At 41.4% G+C, this 17,058-nt stretch overlaps 1 protein-coding gene across 4 annotated transcripts in view; it reads left to right on the top strand.

Moving 5' to 3' along the window:
* Window positions 1–17,058, top strand: part of ATOSA (atos homolog A) — a 481,732-nt gene that overhangs the window by 170,925 nt on the left and 293,749 nt on the right. For all 4 annotated transcript variants that reach the window (XM_078684847.1, XM_078684850.1, XM_078684848.1 and 1 more), the window contains 2 exons: window positions 1,540–1,742; window positions 9,771–9,896. In XM_078684847.1, the coding sequence (XP_078540973.1) occupies window positions 1,540–1,742; window positions 9,771–9,896 (329 nt within the window). The remainder of the gene's footprint in view (window positions 1–1,539; window positions 1,743–9,770; window positions 9,897–17,058) is intronic.

Here is a 17,058-nt window from a genome sequence, read left to right as displayed (position 1 = left end):
AAGCTAATGTGGGCCAGGCTGTTATTAAACCATTATTTCAAACTACTGCAACAGATAGGGGTGGTCGCCGCTAAGAGTGGGTACTGCTATACAATCTATGCACAGTGTGTAATCTGCAGCTCATATGCCTCGATCGGAATATGCTACTTACCAGTATGCATCTGTTCTTGGCATGTAGAGCTGCAGAGTTACATACGCCCACCCGCCTCCCCGGCTACCCTAGTCTATTCCAGTATTATCTTAATTAGATACAGCTTACATGGACATCCTTCCTTTTCTTGCAAAGCTCCATCATTTCCCTAATGGCGAAAAACAATCTGAGGATGGAGCCGATGCCTATGCGCAAACAATTTGAAGCCAAATGCTGGATGACTGACTAAGTTTGGAGTTGCCGCGTGTTAAACAAGAGATTGAATCGAAGTTGTATACGGAGAACTATTGGTGATAGTACTATCAAGAGGAAAATAAATACTGGAGCTCCTGACTTGGTGTTGGAGCGAAGTGCAACCTCTTCGTCCTGAAGATGGTCTCGTTATACTAAGTGCGGGGAAGACCGAAACGTCGACGCCCATATACCCTTTGTTGGTTGTATAAGTATATTCACAACACAACAGAAGAAATGGAAATTGTGTAAACTCGTGACAGTGTATGGTGATTTAGGGTCTTTGGTCCATACGAATGTACAGAGGGTATATGGTACTGCTATAGATACAGAAATATTACAACATCAGTTTTTTTGTTGCCGTATTTGTATATATATTTATTTATGTTGTACAGTATGGAATTCGATATCTAAAGAAAAATAAAAAATATGAAAAAATGAATATGATGTTTTGATAAAAAGAAATATTATCAAAAACAACCTTGCCTTGTGTTATACTAAAGTTGTCATGTATGTGACGATATTTAAATAACAAAAATAATTCTGATGAATAAATCCTCAAGGATTGCTGTCTTTTCAACTGATCTTACCCATTTCCTTGGGGAATAGTGGGTTGCCCTATTTTTCGTTACATGTGCAATGTAGGTCACCTATCTCGTGACTTCCAAAGAACTTTTCAGGACAAAAACAAACTGCAAACATCCGGGCCCAACACTAGGTGGCGATCTAAGCACAGTGTGTAACTCTGCAGCTCTACATGCCAAGAACAGATGCTTACTGGTAAGTAGCATTTTCCATTTTTTCAGTTTAAAGGCTTTCTCGTGCCATTTTAATTGGATATGATTAAAATCAATAAGACTCTTCTGCCTTTTTGACATGTGGGAAATGTTCATTGTTAAAGGTGTCTTGTTTGAGTTTAGAGAAGATGTCTGATTGAGAGCGAAAATTTAAAATATATTTTTCACAGTTTTCTATCGTTAAGATCATTTTTTACTATATCCACCGTCTCCTCAGTTTACAATATTATAGTTCCTATGCCTCAATTTGTTGGATTTTAAAAGTAAAGTGCTTCATACTTTTGTTACATTGGAGGTATACCAAATTCCCTGAAAATATAATTTGATTTTCTGTAAATATCTCTCTTCATTATTTTTAAGTGTTGCCAAGCTAAAAGAACGAGGTCTGAAGTTGTAGAGCTGTGGAAGAAGAATACCCAGATTATGGTGGAGGTGATGCTTCTTCCAGACTGCTGTTACAGTGATGAAGGGGCTACCACAGATAGTAGCGATTTGAAGGATCCTGCAATCAAGCAAGATGCATTGCTGTTGGAAAGATGGCTTTTGGAGCCTGTTCCACGCCAGTAAGTGTTTTCATTGTTTTTAAAGAGTTGTGAATGAAGTATAGTATTTGGGGAAAGAAAACATATCAGACATATAAACACTGTCATGTAGCATTTGAGATACGCTCAGTAGGTTATTAGTCATTATCTATATAGGCTACTGTTTTTTCAGCAAATGTTGCTTCTATTTATATTAGTAATAACAATTAAGATTGATTAAAAACAGTACGTAGCCTCAGTCACAATCTTAATATTAAAGGATACAGATCTACTGAAATGCTAGGTAAACAGGAGATGCAAATCCCAAGCACTATGTGGTCTCAACAGGGAACTATTACATTAATAAGGCATTCACTAACCTCAAATCTTATTGACTTTTCTTAAGCTTCCATTAGCATGCGTCTATTTATCGAAGGATCCACTTGCCCACAATGGTGTTGCCTCTGCCAGTTTTGCGTGGAATTCAATTTAATAAAAATCAGCTTAATATTTATATTTCCATGCTTTTTTTCAATGTCCAGGACTTCCAAGATTACAGATAAAGCAGTTTGTTTGGAGTCTGGGGTAGCCATCTCACCACATCGAAGATGGCACGACCTGTCCCATTCTAGAAGATTTCCTGTACATAATTTCCCCCATGCACTCTGTAGGCAGTTGTGCCTTAATGTTTGGCACCATAAGTAGTTGGATAAGTGGTCCTTTTTCATGTAACATAGCCTAATCCTGGTGTGGTACAGACTAGGTAAAACCAAAATCAGCCAGTCGCTATCAAATTGGTTATTTCTCCAGGTGCCATCCTTGCATCACTTAAGTCATTTTTAGTTGGCTCCCACACTTATGTGGAGAATGGGTCATTGGTTTATTATCATTGACTAAGATCTGGGTGAACTATTTACAGTCAACTCTATACATTGTTATCATAGCCTGTAAGGGACTGAACGCTCTGGATGATTCCACCTCTGAGGTGGTACCTGTGAGTATGTCACATTTGCAGGTATGAGAATGTGGCCCTGGCTCAGCATGCCACCCACCTTCGTGATTCTAGTACAGTCCTTCCCGGTAAAAACCCTCCAAAGCCAAGAACTGGTAACGTCAGTTCACGCACCAAAAGTGTGTGTGCTTTATGATTCGTCTGAACCACCTAGTCATCTTCAGTGTCTCGTACCAGGTACATAATGCCATCTATGTCGCCTTGAGGAATTGCTGCTTTAGTACCTTCAAATGCCCACTGTTCCAACTGTGCCTCAGAATCTCATTTTGTACGAAAGAGTGTGTTGTTTAGTACTAGAAGTTTTATGCCCAGTAGTGCGATGGTAGATTGGCCATTCTTAGTCCCCTCTTCGAAAGTTGACTGACAACATTTGTCCAAGGATACTCTGGGCAACCCTTCTAGACCAAAAGAAGGAAAGAAGCTGGTCAGTGAGAAGCTGGAAAAATTACTTAGCGACATTGCAAGAGTGCTTCTGAAATGAGTACAATAATGTGGAGGGGCACGCCATCTTAAAGAGAGCAATCCTTGCCTATAATTGAAATAGGAAAAGTGCTCTAACTGTTTTTCTGTCCTTAGTCGAGTGTGGCAGTAGTCATTTGACACATCCAGCTCCACATTTCATCACAACAATGTATTTAAGCCAGTAGATTGTATGTTTAGCCTACACTGCAAAATAGCCTCTCACCCCATTAGAAAATAGCATTGATTTAGAGCAGATACCATGAAAACGGGAGAACTTTCCAAACAAGTCAAGTAGTTGAACTATTCTTGGGCTGGACCACATGTAGTAACTCCGGCACATGAGCTTGTCACCTGTGTACAACAAGACTTCGTCTTCAAACCATGAGCCCACAGATCCATACGACACGATTGTTTTTTTATTAGGATGTAGCAAATCCTTCAATATACAAAGACTTTCCTATGCTAGTTGCTCAATTTACCTCACATTGCGTGATTGCTGTAGACCTTAAAATTAGAAATCATCTTGGCACATTTTGATAAGCAAACTGACAAAAATGGTTGCCAATTTGCATCTGCATTTGAGATTAACAGATTATAATGGTTTTTAATACATTTTAATTGTGAGTGTTTTGTTTTCAGTAATGTGTAATACTCTAAGAGCAATTTTCACATATTTGGGAACTCATTGAGATTGGTTTGCTTATAAGGACACTCAGTGGTGAAAATTGTGAATGGCCTATAGTCTGCAGTAACAATCTTATCAGGGTTGGATCCGCTTCCATTGTATTTTATTTACACGTTTATCACAGTTTAACTGAAATTGTAGTGTTTTAAACTTGCTTGCAATCCGAAGTCCAATTCGCTGTACTGTTTTCTTGTTGATGGTTCGAATGAATAGCTCTCCCAATCTTGTTTCTTTATGCAGCATTAAATATACTGCATCAGTGTTCATAATTTGTTATAACCCCATTGCATCCTAGGAAAAATTACATCAAACCAGCTATTACGGTCTAATACAATGTGGTGGGTAACACACAGGGGCGGATGTTACCGGCTATACCCTTAACCGCTTCCGTGCGGCGCCGATTCCGCCCCTGTGCTGCACATTCCAGAACAGGGTGCGGTCGTGACGGAACCGTTCCGTCATCAGCACAGCTCAGCCGTGACTGATGACGGAACGGTTCCGTCACAAGCATCGAAGGGGTTAAGTGCGTTGCAAAACAATGAGTAAGCGGTATATCTGTCCCCCACATAATGGTGCTGCATCCGGCAAGGTCCATTTGCAGGTATCTAGTGCGCGGAAATGCCAGGATTCATGCAGGATAGATTAGATGGCTCTCAGAGCTCGCTCAAGCAGCAGCCATCTTCGAGCCAGGCAACCTCCGCCCCTCAAGTGGGGTAATTTCTATTAAAATAGAAAACATGCATATATACGGGTCAAGACATCCTTTACAGTAGAGCAATAGGTTTAAAATACCAAAATTACAAAATCTAGCTCAATAGAAGCTCCACCATATAACTAGCTAACTCAGGGTGTACTTAGAAAACAAGTGTGGAAAGCAACATATCAGGTTATGAGTTTATGACGAGTTGAGAGCATCATTTTATTTTTATTTATGAAATGTGAAACGTAATTGTATAATGTTCCTGGCACAACGTCGAAAGTATGAGAATCTACTTGTCTGATGTCCAATAGAAAAACCTTAGGGTAGTCTTAAATGCAGTAGGTTTGCACTTAAAGTACCCAAAGCCCTATATTATATTCAATATTTAGAACAACTATATTGTGATGTATCTGCTTTATAATAAGACAGGGCCTATGGATTGGTTTTATCTTCAACAATGACTCGAAAGTGCGCTATCGTGAAATATGGCTGTAGTCTGAGATGTAGCAAATCAACATTTATTTTATGATGTCTGCTTCTTGATATACACGTTTTAAACCGAATGAGATCAGTTTAGTTTTAATTGAATTGTAAGTGTTTTGTGTGCATTTTATAATGTGTAATCAACACATTTTGTGGAAGGAGCAGTATATTATGTTGTGATGATTTTGTGTTTTAGTTGATAGATATGATAAAAGATTGTACCACAGTATATGTATTTTGTGAATTACTCAATTTTCTCAATCTTTTTTTATTAATCATATAAATAAAGTTAGTTGAATAGTAATGAAATTGGTAGAGGAGGGTAAACTAAGCGCCCCCACATTCCTGAATGCAGCAGGCACAGCCAGCAGGCAGCTAGTAGAGTGTACATCCATGAGAAGTGATTCCTGTTTGTGGGTGTCTGGATTTAGGAATGAGGTTCAGGCCAGCATCGTCAACACTCTGTCTACAGGAAAGAGCCAGTTCAGATCTGCTGCATTCCACACACTGCAGCAGATCAAAAAAGACAATGATGCAACAAAGGCCATAGGGGGCACTGCAGTTCCAAGGCCAAAGAAAAAGGGGAGCAGACCTGCAGGATGAGGAAGTTTTCAAAACGCAGCATCCCAGCAATTTTGCCATTAGCTAGCCCAGACCAAGGTACACAGCAACAGAGACAGTTTCCAACACCACGGAGTCAGCCCTTTCGGAGAAGAGCCAGAGGAAGGGACAACCTTCCAGGGGAGTGAGATCCTCCAACAAGTGACTCTGCTCTGGACATCTGATTCCTAAACAAATTCATAGACACAAAAATTCAAGTTGACCTCACGACAGGAAGTCATCCCACGTCTACAAAAAGGGGACTATATGGCAACGATAGACTTGAAGGATGTCTACTTACAATTGCCCATGAATTAAATTCACAATCGATTCCTATGCTTCATCGTGAACTAAGTACACTACTGATCCCAAAGTGCTCCCCTTTGGCATAAAATCAGCACCAAGAGTTTTTGCTAAATGTCTAGCACCATTAGCAGCGTATCTTGGAAGAAAAGGAATACACATACACCCCTACCTAGAAAACTAGCTAGTAAAAGCAAGCTCTTTCTCAGAGTTCAAGTGGAGCATAAGAATGGTGATGAGCACATTGCACAAGCTGGGATTCACAATCAATTGGGAGAAATAATCCGCACTCCCAAAGAGAGAAAACGTAATCCTAAAATTCAGGATTGACAAGGTGGAGGCAAAAGCCTTCTTCAACATCAAAAGGATACCAGCGATATCCAAGCCCTCTTGCCCTACAGCATGGGGCTTTCTCTGTCAGTGAAGACAGTGGGAAGGATGATGGGCATGATGGCCTCCTGCACTCCCCTGATCCATCATACAAAATCCCACCTGCAGCCACTCCATGAATTTATCTTAAAACCAATGGTCACTGGCAACGGGCAGTTTGGGAGGATCAAGAAGTTTTAGCGCAAAAAGTACAAGAGGAAGTAGCATGGTGGAACGCAAACAACATAAAATAGGGGAGAGAATGTGGCCTAATGGCTTGGGAGGTCAACCTCGGAGCTAGGGGACGGGGTTTGAGTCTTGGCAGGGATGCTCAACATTCTGTGATTCTGGGCAAATCAATTAATCTCCCAGTGCCTAACAAAAAAATGAATGTGTCTGACCAACGTAACTGGTGCTCATGTAAAGCGCTCTGATACCTTCGGGTCTAGTTTGCGCACTATAACACCCCCAACCCCCCCAAAAATAATTGACACTGGGAAGGCCTTTCTTTTGCAACAAACCCCAACTGTTACTATCACCACGGACGCATCACACACAGCATGGGGAGCTCACATGGAAACTCTAAGCATCAGGGGACTATGGAAGACACAGGAAGTAACTCAACACATACACATCCTGGGGTTATATGCAGATTTTCTAGCCCTAAAGGCATTCCAGACACTGATTCGGAGGTAAGTAAGAGCAGGTCCAAATGAACAACATGACCACAATGTTTTACCTGAATAAGCAGGGGCACAAGTTCACATGCACTATCAAAACTAGTGCAAAAGATTTGGAGATAGGCCAACCACAGAAAGATAACTATAATGAAAGAACACATGCCTGGAGTAGAAAACATAGAAGCAGACCAACTAAGCGGGTAGGCTACAGTCTCGCATGAGTGGAAGCTCCATTACCAGGTGCTTCGGAGGATCTTCAGGCAAATTGGTACACCTAAGGTAGACGTATTCACAACACTTGGAAATGCAAAATGCCTAGACTTCACATCCAGTGACCCACACCACCACTCCCTAGGAAATGCTCTATCAATAGGTTGGTCAGGGAAATGTGCCTACGCCTTTCCTCTAATTCTCCTTAACCTGCTACTGATATCCCAAGTGCAAGCAATTGCAGATGACCTTGGTCTTTGTTGCTCCAAAATGGGCAAGACTGCTTGTTTTCCAGATCTGATAGAAATGGCCCAAGAAACATAAAAAAGCTACCAATATGCCATCATTTCCTCCTAATGCAAAAGTGGATGCTACTCCACCCAGAACCAAGCAGCCTAAGTCTAGCGGCATAGCTACAGAGGACATAGAGTTCTGACAGCTTAATCTGCCAAACAGCTGAATGAAAGTTCGGAAGAGGCTCCATGGACGAGCACAAGAAAATGTTATTTCGCAAAATGGACAAGATGCATCTGATTATGCAAAAAGGAACAGCTGTAAGAAATCAGAATGCAAGACCGTGATCAGATACCTAATGCATCTACTGGACCAAAATTTGACTTGCGCTTCCTAAAAAGTACACTTGTTGGCAATAGTGGCCAATGCAAGAGGTCACGTATGGCGAAGACGGTTTACCGCACCAGCCATCTAAAGACAAAGACAATAGCCTCAGCCAGCGTGGCACCCTTGCCAATGTGGAACTTTAATCTGATCCTAACTCAGTTAATGAAGTAGCCTTTCGAGCCTCTATACACATGGACAGAATAGTAATAAGAACAAACCCACTCTTTCTTCCAAAGGTAATATCACAGTTCCATATCAACCAAACAGTTCACATTTTCCAGTTCCAAAGGCTAACACAGAGAGTGCACTGCACAAGCTTGACATACAAAGGGCGGTGATATATTACTTAGAGAAAACAAAGGACTTCAGGAAAGGAAGCCAATTCTTTGTATAGTTTGCATAACAAAAAGGGATCACCGCTAACTAAGAGCACCATCGCCAGGGGGATTGATCCAAACATCCCACGAAAAGCAGGCGTACAGCTGTAAACAAGACCTAGAGCACACTCCACAAGAATGGACCAACTCCTGCCTTCCTAACAGAGGTCCAGCTAAGTGACATTTGTATGGCAGCAACATGGTCATCGGTGAATACATTTACCAAACACTACGGTGTGCTGTTCAAATAAAGAATCACAGGTGGAACATAGAGTACCAAAAAACACTTTTTTGCCAGTTCACGCTCATTTCAACCCAGCCTTCAAAGGTTAACAAAGATACCACTGCAAAAACAATGCACAGTATCTGAATCCCAAAAAGATTTGCGCTGCAAAATTAAGTTGTTACTTACCTTTTTGAGCCGTTTTGCAGCTCAAGAAATATTATGGATTCACGTACACCCCACCTCCCTGCACAAAAATAAGATGCAACATAACATGCAAACAAAGAGCAAATGACAAAAAAAGGAACGTTTTTCGTTTTGCATTGTAAGGGGAAGCCACAACAGCAGGCCAATTGAAAAAGAACGGTATAGTAGAATCTGATGATGGAGACCACGAAGAGAGGCTTTCGGGCCCATGTCTGGCGTCACAAGGGGACGGGACTCAACACCAAATAGTCCCAGACAATGCCAACACAAAAAAAGGAAGAAGAGACTACGATGTATTGTGGACCAAAACACTAAATGGCGGAATAATGCACTGTATGTGAATCCTGAAAAGAACTTGAAGCTACAAAAATACTTCTACAGGTAAGTAGCCATTTGTTCCTGGTAATTCCACTGTATTGGCTGAAATACAGCACAAACAGTATAGTCCAGGGGTCTACAACCTTTTAATTACTTATGTGACAGGATTCCCAGCAATAAAAAAAAATACTTTATCAATTTGGAATGCCTTTACTTGGTAATACATAACTGCTATAGCTGCAGTGCCATTGGCACCAACGTAATACTATTTGTAATGGGCCTTCCCAACACCACATGATTTTGCTCTCAAATACTAGCTTTACATTTTTGGGGGGAATTAAACCATTTTTCTCCAATCATCTGCATAGGAGCTCTGAAAATACTCACATTTTTGTCACTAATATACACTCGAATTTTGGCTTGCATATATAAATTCAGCCAGGCAAAAGCTTCTAATTTAGAACTTGGCTGCAACCAGAGAGCTGGTGAACGGACAGTAGCTTAAGAACTACTGGCTAGAGAAGCCCAATGTAGTCAACAGCATATTTGAACTGCAGTTACAGGTTCATCATATTTTTTCAATTAAACAATGTGCGTAAATGTATCCACTATAAAAGAAATGTATTTACTATGATGGTGCCAGGGATAGATACAGTTAAAATATATTGTTCTGTGCCGTAAGCAGTAGTCATCCTTTAGCTGAAATACTTGTAATTTTGTTTATAGAAACGTTTAAGTGTTAACTTAATAAAATGTAGATTTGGAAATATACAATTAGCTGACGGTGCTGCCTCCTCTGTTTTTCTTTACTCAATTCTAGAAGTGGAGATCGATTTATTGAAGAAAAGACCTTATTATTGGCTGTTCGATCGTTTGTTTTCTTTTCCCAATTGAGTGCCTGGTTGAGTGTATCTCATGGTGCTGTCCCACGTAACATTCTGTACAGGTACGTTGGTTTTGTATTCAAAAGTATTTCGTATGTTGCCTGCTTTTTTGTTATTCTGTTGCTTTGCTTTTTATATTTAGCGACCTGTGAGTTGAAAGCAATAAACTATTCATATGCACCTGAGGTAGTATAATCAAATACATAATCAAATTCTAAATAGAGCTGCACACTTGCAGGAGATGGGTGCAAAGGAGTTGCTAAAATGTCCATGGCATTGGAGTTTTTTTGTTTAGCTTACCAGTCTTTTCTATTATTCTCTTAGATATAGTACATTCCAAAGATCGCAAAAATGTAAAGTTTTGATTTAATTGATGATAAAGCAATGAACTTTTCTTAATTCTCAATTGTGCTCAACTTCCTACTTCTAGTTAATAAAAATGATTGTGGAAAATAAATAGTCCCATATTCTAAAGAGTCATCTCGTCCTGGATGTCATTTGTTTGAAACTTGCTTTGCAATTCAAAAAGTTATTTTTCTAGGATTACCAGAAACGTTCCTGCTGGGGTTTGGCCCAACAAAATGTTTCTTGCTACAACAATTTAACCTGAGCCACTCACTGGCAATCGCTCAGGGCCACATTCCAGTCAATCGTTTTTCACCCACATGCCACTGTAGATAAAGGTCCATGGTAGGCGAATCCGTGCCGAACCACAAGCAACCCCAGAGTGGTTTTGCCCTACTTCGGGCTTTTTGGTATTGTATAGCTTAAGTCCTAAGGCATCATGATCACGTAACCCATGTCTGGGCATACTAGTCGCATTAGGGCACAAACATGTCTGTACCGAAGTACCAGGCAAAACCTCCTCCAGAAACAACCACAAGCAATCCCAGACTGGTTTAGCCATAGCTGGAGTCCTATGGCACAGTGAGCATGAGACCCACGTCTAGGCATACATATCGCACTCAGAGCATCAAATGCAACAACAAGGCGATGCATGAAATGCTTAAATTAATCTCAGACAGAGGCAGTTGCTCGGGCTGCTGTCTAGTCCATCGTTTAACACCCACTATGCCACTGTAGACAAAGTCCTGCTTCCTTTCACCTTTTGCATGTTTGAGGTGATGCTCTAAATATTATTAACAAAAAAGGGGCAATCCTAAACTCTCAACCAAGTAACCAAGGATTTTAAAACCACACAGCCCAATTAGTCACCTCAGTATATACCAGCAAATCAGTTCTGTATAAACTATTGCCCACCTCTAAGGTCTGCTGCTTGTGGACCACATAATATACTAGACCATACACAATGGAAAGAGAGGCAACAGGTATAAATAATCCTGTATAATGAGGAAAATTCTTGAGTCTTCAGTGACCAAAAATTCTTCTTTAATATTTTCAGTCCATTACATGTGCATCCAATGCGTTTCTTCCTAAGCAGGGCTTCATCAGGGCACTGGCAATATCACACGGCAATTTCCAGGATTGTTTAAGGCGTTATCCAAAGTGAAACACACACACCTGAAGTTGTAGTCTACTTTTGATCAGTCGATCATTCGCGTCCTTCGTAAGGATCAGGCCTATAAAATAACGAGGATAGCGTATCCAAGAGTATGGTCCATCAATAGAAAATTCCAGTGCATACTTAATTGGGCATCATGAACGTTCTCATTGACCTGAGCCTTGTGCGCCTCTCCTCTCCTTACACCAACAGCTGATCTGGAACGCCGTCGATCGATGGGTTCTCTGTTGCAGTAAACTAACTAAGTAAATTTTGTCGTCTCAATACTATAATTGTACGGGACCCGCTGTTTTATTTTGTGCAACATGATGTTATACCAAGATACAGCATGTACAACTACACTACTACCCAGCATAGCATACTAAATAAGTAACATCAGAAACATATATGACAATTATGCCTGGGCAAAGCACTACGCTACGCTTGTGTAGTTTGCGAAGTTTGCGCAACTTTGCCCTACGCGAGCTGCACGTAGCATAGTGCGAACATGCGTAGCGTAGCGGTCATTTTTTGCTTGGTCGTGGTTCTCAACTTCAAGTTGGCGACCGCGAGCAAGACAAATGACATACTGGTGAGACTTTCTCCTCGTTCGCGGTCAGCAACATCAAGTTGCCGATCGCGAGCGTGGAAAATAAACCGCCCTGCGAGATTCTCAACGCGGGGAGGTCTATTTTCTCATTGCGACTGGTCGCGTATGCTCGCGACCGCTCGCGATAAGAAACTACCAGTCCGCGTTCAGAAAGCTGCCGCTCGAGGAAAAATCTCCTCAAGCGGCAGAAAACTACAGCTCGCACTGTGCAAGATGCCGATTTCAATGATTGCACAGTGCCGGATGCTTGTTCGCACTGTGCAATCATTGAAAACGGCATCATCGCACAGTGCGAACATGCAACTACGCAGTTCACGTAGTTCTACGCATAGCTCGCTTAGTGCGAAGTGCACTTCGCGTAGCTTCGCGAAGCGCTACGTCGCAAACTACGCCCAGCCCTAGTGACAATATGTTCACCAACTGTAAATGAATCGTTGACATTTTCAAAAAGTCCATAGAACACTTCATCCTTGTTCCAGTTTTAGATCATGTGTCTACTTCTTTCCTTCTAATGTGGTCTAACTTATGGGTAGCAAAGCCAGCCTGCTAAGAGGTATATCTGTACTCCATCTAATGGTGCTGTATTCTCTAGCACACTTTTCTTAATTATTTTTAAATAATGCCCATGTTTCTGTATACTTGTAGGTCGACACCTTTTAGCCTTTAGTTATTGGCCTCTTCAGGACAACAAGGTAACTTGTGCATCTATTCAATTTGTACTCTGGGTAAATGCGGATCACCTTGCCTGTGTCCTATCACCATTGTTGGTCCAACGTATTCAGTGGACAACAACATCAACTGTAGCGCGTGGATGGAATCTAATCCATGGAAACACAGACCGCTGTAACACGGGCAGCGAGTCAGGAACTCAAAATAAAATTGGAATATCCTACCACCCACATGATCACGGACAGCGTGGCAACTTTTTGATCCAGCTAGACAAACACAGACTTCACAGAGATGCGGGTTAGTTCCTGCGGTCCTTGTTTCTATTGATTAGATTCCACCCATGCTCTAGAGTTGATGGCATTGCCCAATCAATGAGCTGTACTGATCCTAGCGGTTGCACACATGCAGGGCGATCAACGTTCAACATGAGTACAAATTGAATCGATGCACGAGTTACCTTGCTGTTGTGACGAAGACGCCAGTACCTAGAGGATGAAAAGTGTTGACATCCAAGGATAGGAGCACAGCCAAATTGTGAAAAAGTAATTATGGACCGTGTGCTAGAGGGTGCAGCACCATTACGTGGGGTCAGATACACCTCTCGGCAGTTTGGCTATGCTTCCCATAGGTTGAATCACATTAGAAGGAAAGAACTGGACATCTGATCTAAAATTGTAACAACAAGGAGGATTAGTATTCTGTGGACTTTTTGAAAATATTTTGTCAATGATTCATTAAATGTTGGTGAATGTATTGATTCCATTTTTAGGTATGTCTCGGGTCCATCTTAGGTAATGGTGGTCGCCATCTTCTCAATTTTAGGGAAAGCGAGTCACCATTTTCCTCAGTTTATGTAAAATTATTGTCATGTCTGCCATTGATGCAGATGTCGTCTGACCTTATCTTTCTAAGAACTGTGAAAGTGTCAAAACATTCGGGTAATTACATAAATATAAAACCTCAAGCAACATCAGTCTGGGGCAAGTGTCTACTTATGTCACGGTTAAATAAGAATAAATACAAACATATAACCAAAATAGTGTTGTCTTAATTTATGTTCTTTCACCTTATATGTTAAAAATAAAACATCTGGGATGCACAACTTGATACACATAATCTGCCAGACATTCCTAAATTTATGTCTCAAATACCAGTCTCTGATAGGATTTAGTATATTAGGGCTGCCACTTGACCAGTTGTCAGGAGTGGTGCTTCGCCCAGATTATTGCACAAAATTCTGCTAGAGATGGTCTCACCTACTGGCAGCGCATTTAGAAGAAGCTACATCTCACCTTCTACTGATAAAATCAAGTACCAGAAGAAGGCTGCTACACAAGCTTGTCTTTGCCCTTTGTAGGGAACATTGCCTTCTCGCCTCTGCCTTTAACGACATCTCTTGCTGCCAACAAGGTATGCAGTGTGTCTCTTCTCCCTAAGTAACTCTTGACGTCAAGTTGCTGTACTTTTCATGTTCTGTTAGTGTAGTGCATAGAAGTATGTGCATAGAAGTAGGTTGTACGGTTTTATGACATTTTAACTGTTATAAATGTTCATTTTATTCTTGTTGTTCACAATGTGCTTTCTTGCTGTCTTTGATATCCTGTTTAGATATTTTAGATGGGCTGAGAGACTCATTTGCACTGTTGTGATGAATGCTTTAGTTAAGAGTCTATTCTTCTTAGTATCCTCTTCTCTTCTGTTCTATTCTATTCTTTGGAAATTATATAGTGCGTGGCTACCCAACGGGCCTTCCAGCGCTGGTAATAAACCTCCACTAGCAGTACTTCTTGCATGCCTCTAAATGAGAAAAGGTAAGTTTTCAGCTGTTTTCTGAAGCTGATTTCTAATTTGTCCGGTCTGATGTGGGTTGGCAGCACATTCCAGAGCTTAGGTGGCAGATATGCACAGGAACTTCATCCGAAACTTGTTCTCTTGATCCTAGGTACCAGTAGAAGATTACGGCCTTCAGAGCATAATGATCTTCTCAACGTATAAGGAGACACCATGCGTTGAATAAGCTGGGTACCTTTTTTGTTAATAGCACAGGACCCGACAAAGATTTAAACGGGATTCTCTTATGTTTTGCTAGCCAATGCCAGGCTGCTAAGGCTGAGGCTGCTAACATATGCTTGGGGATTTGCTATTGCATCCGTGTTGCAGCATTCTGGGTTGCCTGCAGTTGGTTTGTAACATATTTCGGACTCCCTAGGTAGAGAAACCTTCCATAATCCAGACACGAGTTGATTAGTCCTTGCACAACCACTCTTCAGAGTGGGGCCATGAGCCAACTAAACAGTTTTGTCAGGGTGCGAAGTAGTCCAAAACAGCAAGATGGGTAGCCTGTTATCTGTCCATAATCCCAGGCTTTGGGGAGGGTGAGGGAAATGCACCAGAACAATCAGGCCAGTTAAGTTCCAACCACCAGGAGGGGTTGTTTTCTGCGACTAAAACCTCAGTTTTATTCAAAAAGCTGGCAGACACCCAGTTTGTAACTTGTTTATGGCAAGAGCTTAACTGATTGGAGGTTTTGTTAATTTCTGCGTTGAGTGAAATGATGATGTGTGTCATCTGCTTAGGAAATTAGAGCAAGCCCATGAGCTTGCACTATTGCAGCCAGTGGGCGTACTTAGAGATTGAAGAGAGTGGAACTTAAGGAAGATCCTGTGATACTCTACATTTCAGTGCATATGTTGTGGAGATTGGTGGATCCTCCTGTACCCAATAGGTTCCTTTGATCCAGAAGGTCAAAGGAAGGAGGGAAGGGGGCCTCGCCCCAGACATGCTCTGGAGAACGTGGATTCACTTTGCATCAGGCGCTGACCACTTCATTGGCCCTTGACCACTGCACTTTGTCTTACACTCAACTCTCTAGATCTGACCTTATTATCGCCGGCCCCACCTTTGAACCTATTTTTGCTACTGGGCACATTGACTTTGGATATACGAGTCATCCTCCTATTCGATCCTGTTCCCGATTACTATCTTCCTTAGACTTTTGGCTCGGTTTGCGAGCCAGGCCTTAACGGAGCCGTTGACCCCACTGTATATTGGATACATAGATATATTTGTTGTTCCTTTTCCCCGACCGGCACGGCATATTGTTTGGCTCACGTATCCCTCTGTGCCCTGATGAAGGTGATGGCTAGACCTTAGCCCACACAGAAACGCACGTCGGGACTGCGCTAGACAGAAACCACACAGTGGTATAAATGTAAAACCATTCAAATACCAAGTGTATAAAGTATGTTACTCTATTCATCATCTCATGCAATCAAAGCACTGTTGAATAACTTTGTCTAAAACCAGTTTGTGAACTTATGCTGTCGTCTGAAATGTGTTTCTAGTTAATGCTACGTATTCTCATCATACCACTGTATTTTTGATGTACTGGTATTAATCTTCTGCATACCACTGTAGTTTTGATGTTCTGGTTTCTGTCCTAATTTTTTTCTTCTTATTTGTGCGTTAGCGTTGGTTAGAGAGTAGTATGAATGGTATGTTTATTTGAATGACTGTATAGATGGTTGAATGCAGTAAGTGTGATTTGGTGCTTGTGCCGTCATTATTAAGGGTGGGTGTAGTCCGCGAAGTAGCGTTACGCAAAGTGCACTTCGCACTACGCGAACTGCGCATAGCACTACGCGAATTGCATAGTAGCATGTTCGCACTAGGCCAGATGTCATTTCCAATGATTGCACATTGCGGACAAGCATATGGCACTGTGCAATCTTTAAAAATGGCATCTTGCACAGTGCGAGCTGTAGTTTTCTGCCGCTCAAGTAGATTTTTACTCGAGCTGAAGCTTTCTCAACGCGGACTGGTAGTTTCTCATCGCGAGCATGCGTGACCACTTGCAATGAGAAACGTGACCTCCCCACTTTGAGGTTTATTTTCCATGCTCGCAATTGGCAACTTGATGTTGCTGATCGCGAACAAGGAAAAAGTCTCGCGAGGATGTCATTTTGCTTGCTCGCGGTCGCCAACTTGACGTTGACGACCACGAGCAAGCAAAAAATGACCGCTGCGCTACGCATGTATGCACTGTGCTACATGCAGTTCGCGTAGTGCGAAGTTGCGCAAACTACGCGAGCACAGCGTAGTGCTTTACCCAGGGTTAGTCATTATTCTTTGGTTTGTGGAAATCTCATTCTCACTTGTTCCTGTGGGGACTTGTAAAACATCTTATCTCATTGTTTTGATTTTATTTATATTGCTCTGAATTATTGTATACTTACCTCATACTATTATATATTAAAAAAATACAAAGTATTGGTTATTGAAATTTTTATATGTGAAATAAATTTAATATTTATTTTTACTATCCTCTCTGGTTTACCCTCCATTTTTCCTATTTTTCGTCTGACTCATTTTTCTTTTGCTTCCTGGACTATCTAACTTCTGATCTACTCGAGACACTTAGCTCTCACATATATCTTTAGGCAGG

Source organism: Lissotriton helveticus, chromosome 3_2 (assembly GCF_964261635.1).
Source record: "Lissotriton helveticus chromosome 3_2, aLisHel1.1, whole genome shotgun sequence".
Taxonomy (NCBI): domain Eukaryota; kingdom Metazoa; phylum Chordata; class Amphibia; order Caudata; family Salamandridae; genus Lissotriton; species Lissotriton helveticus.
Note: the sequence above shows the minus strand (reverse complement) of the source record. Positions and strands in the feature narration are given on the sequence as shown.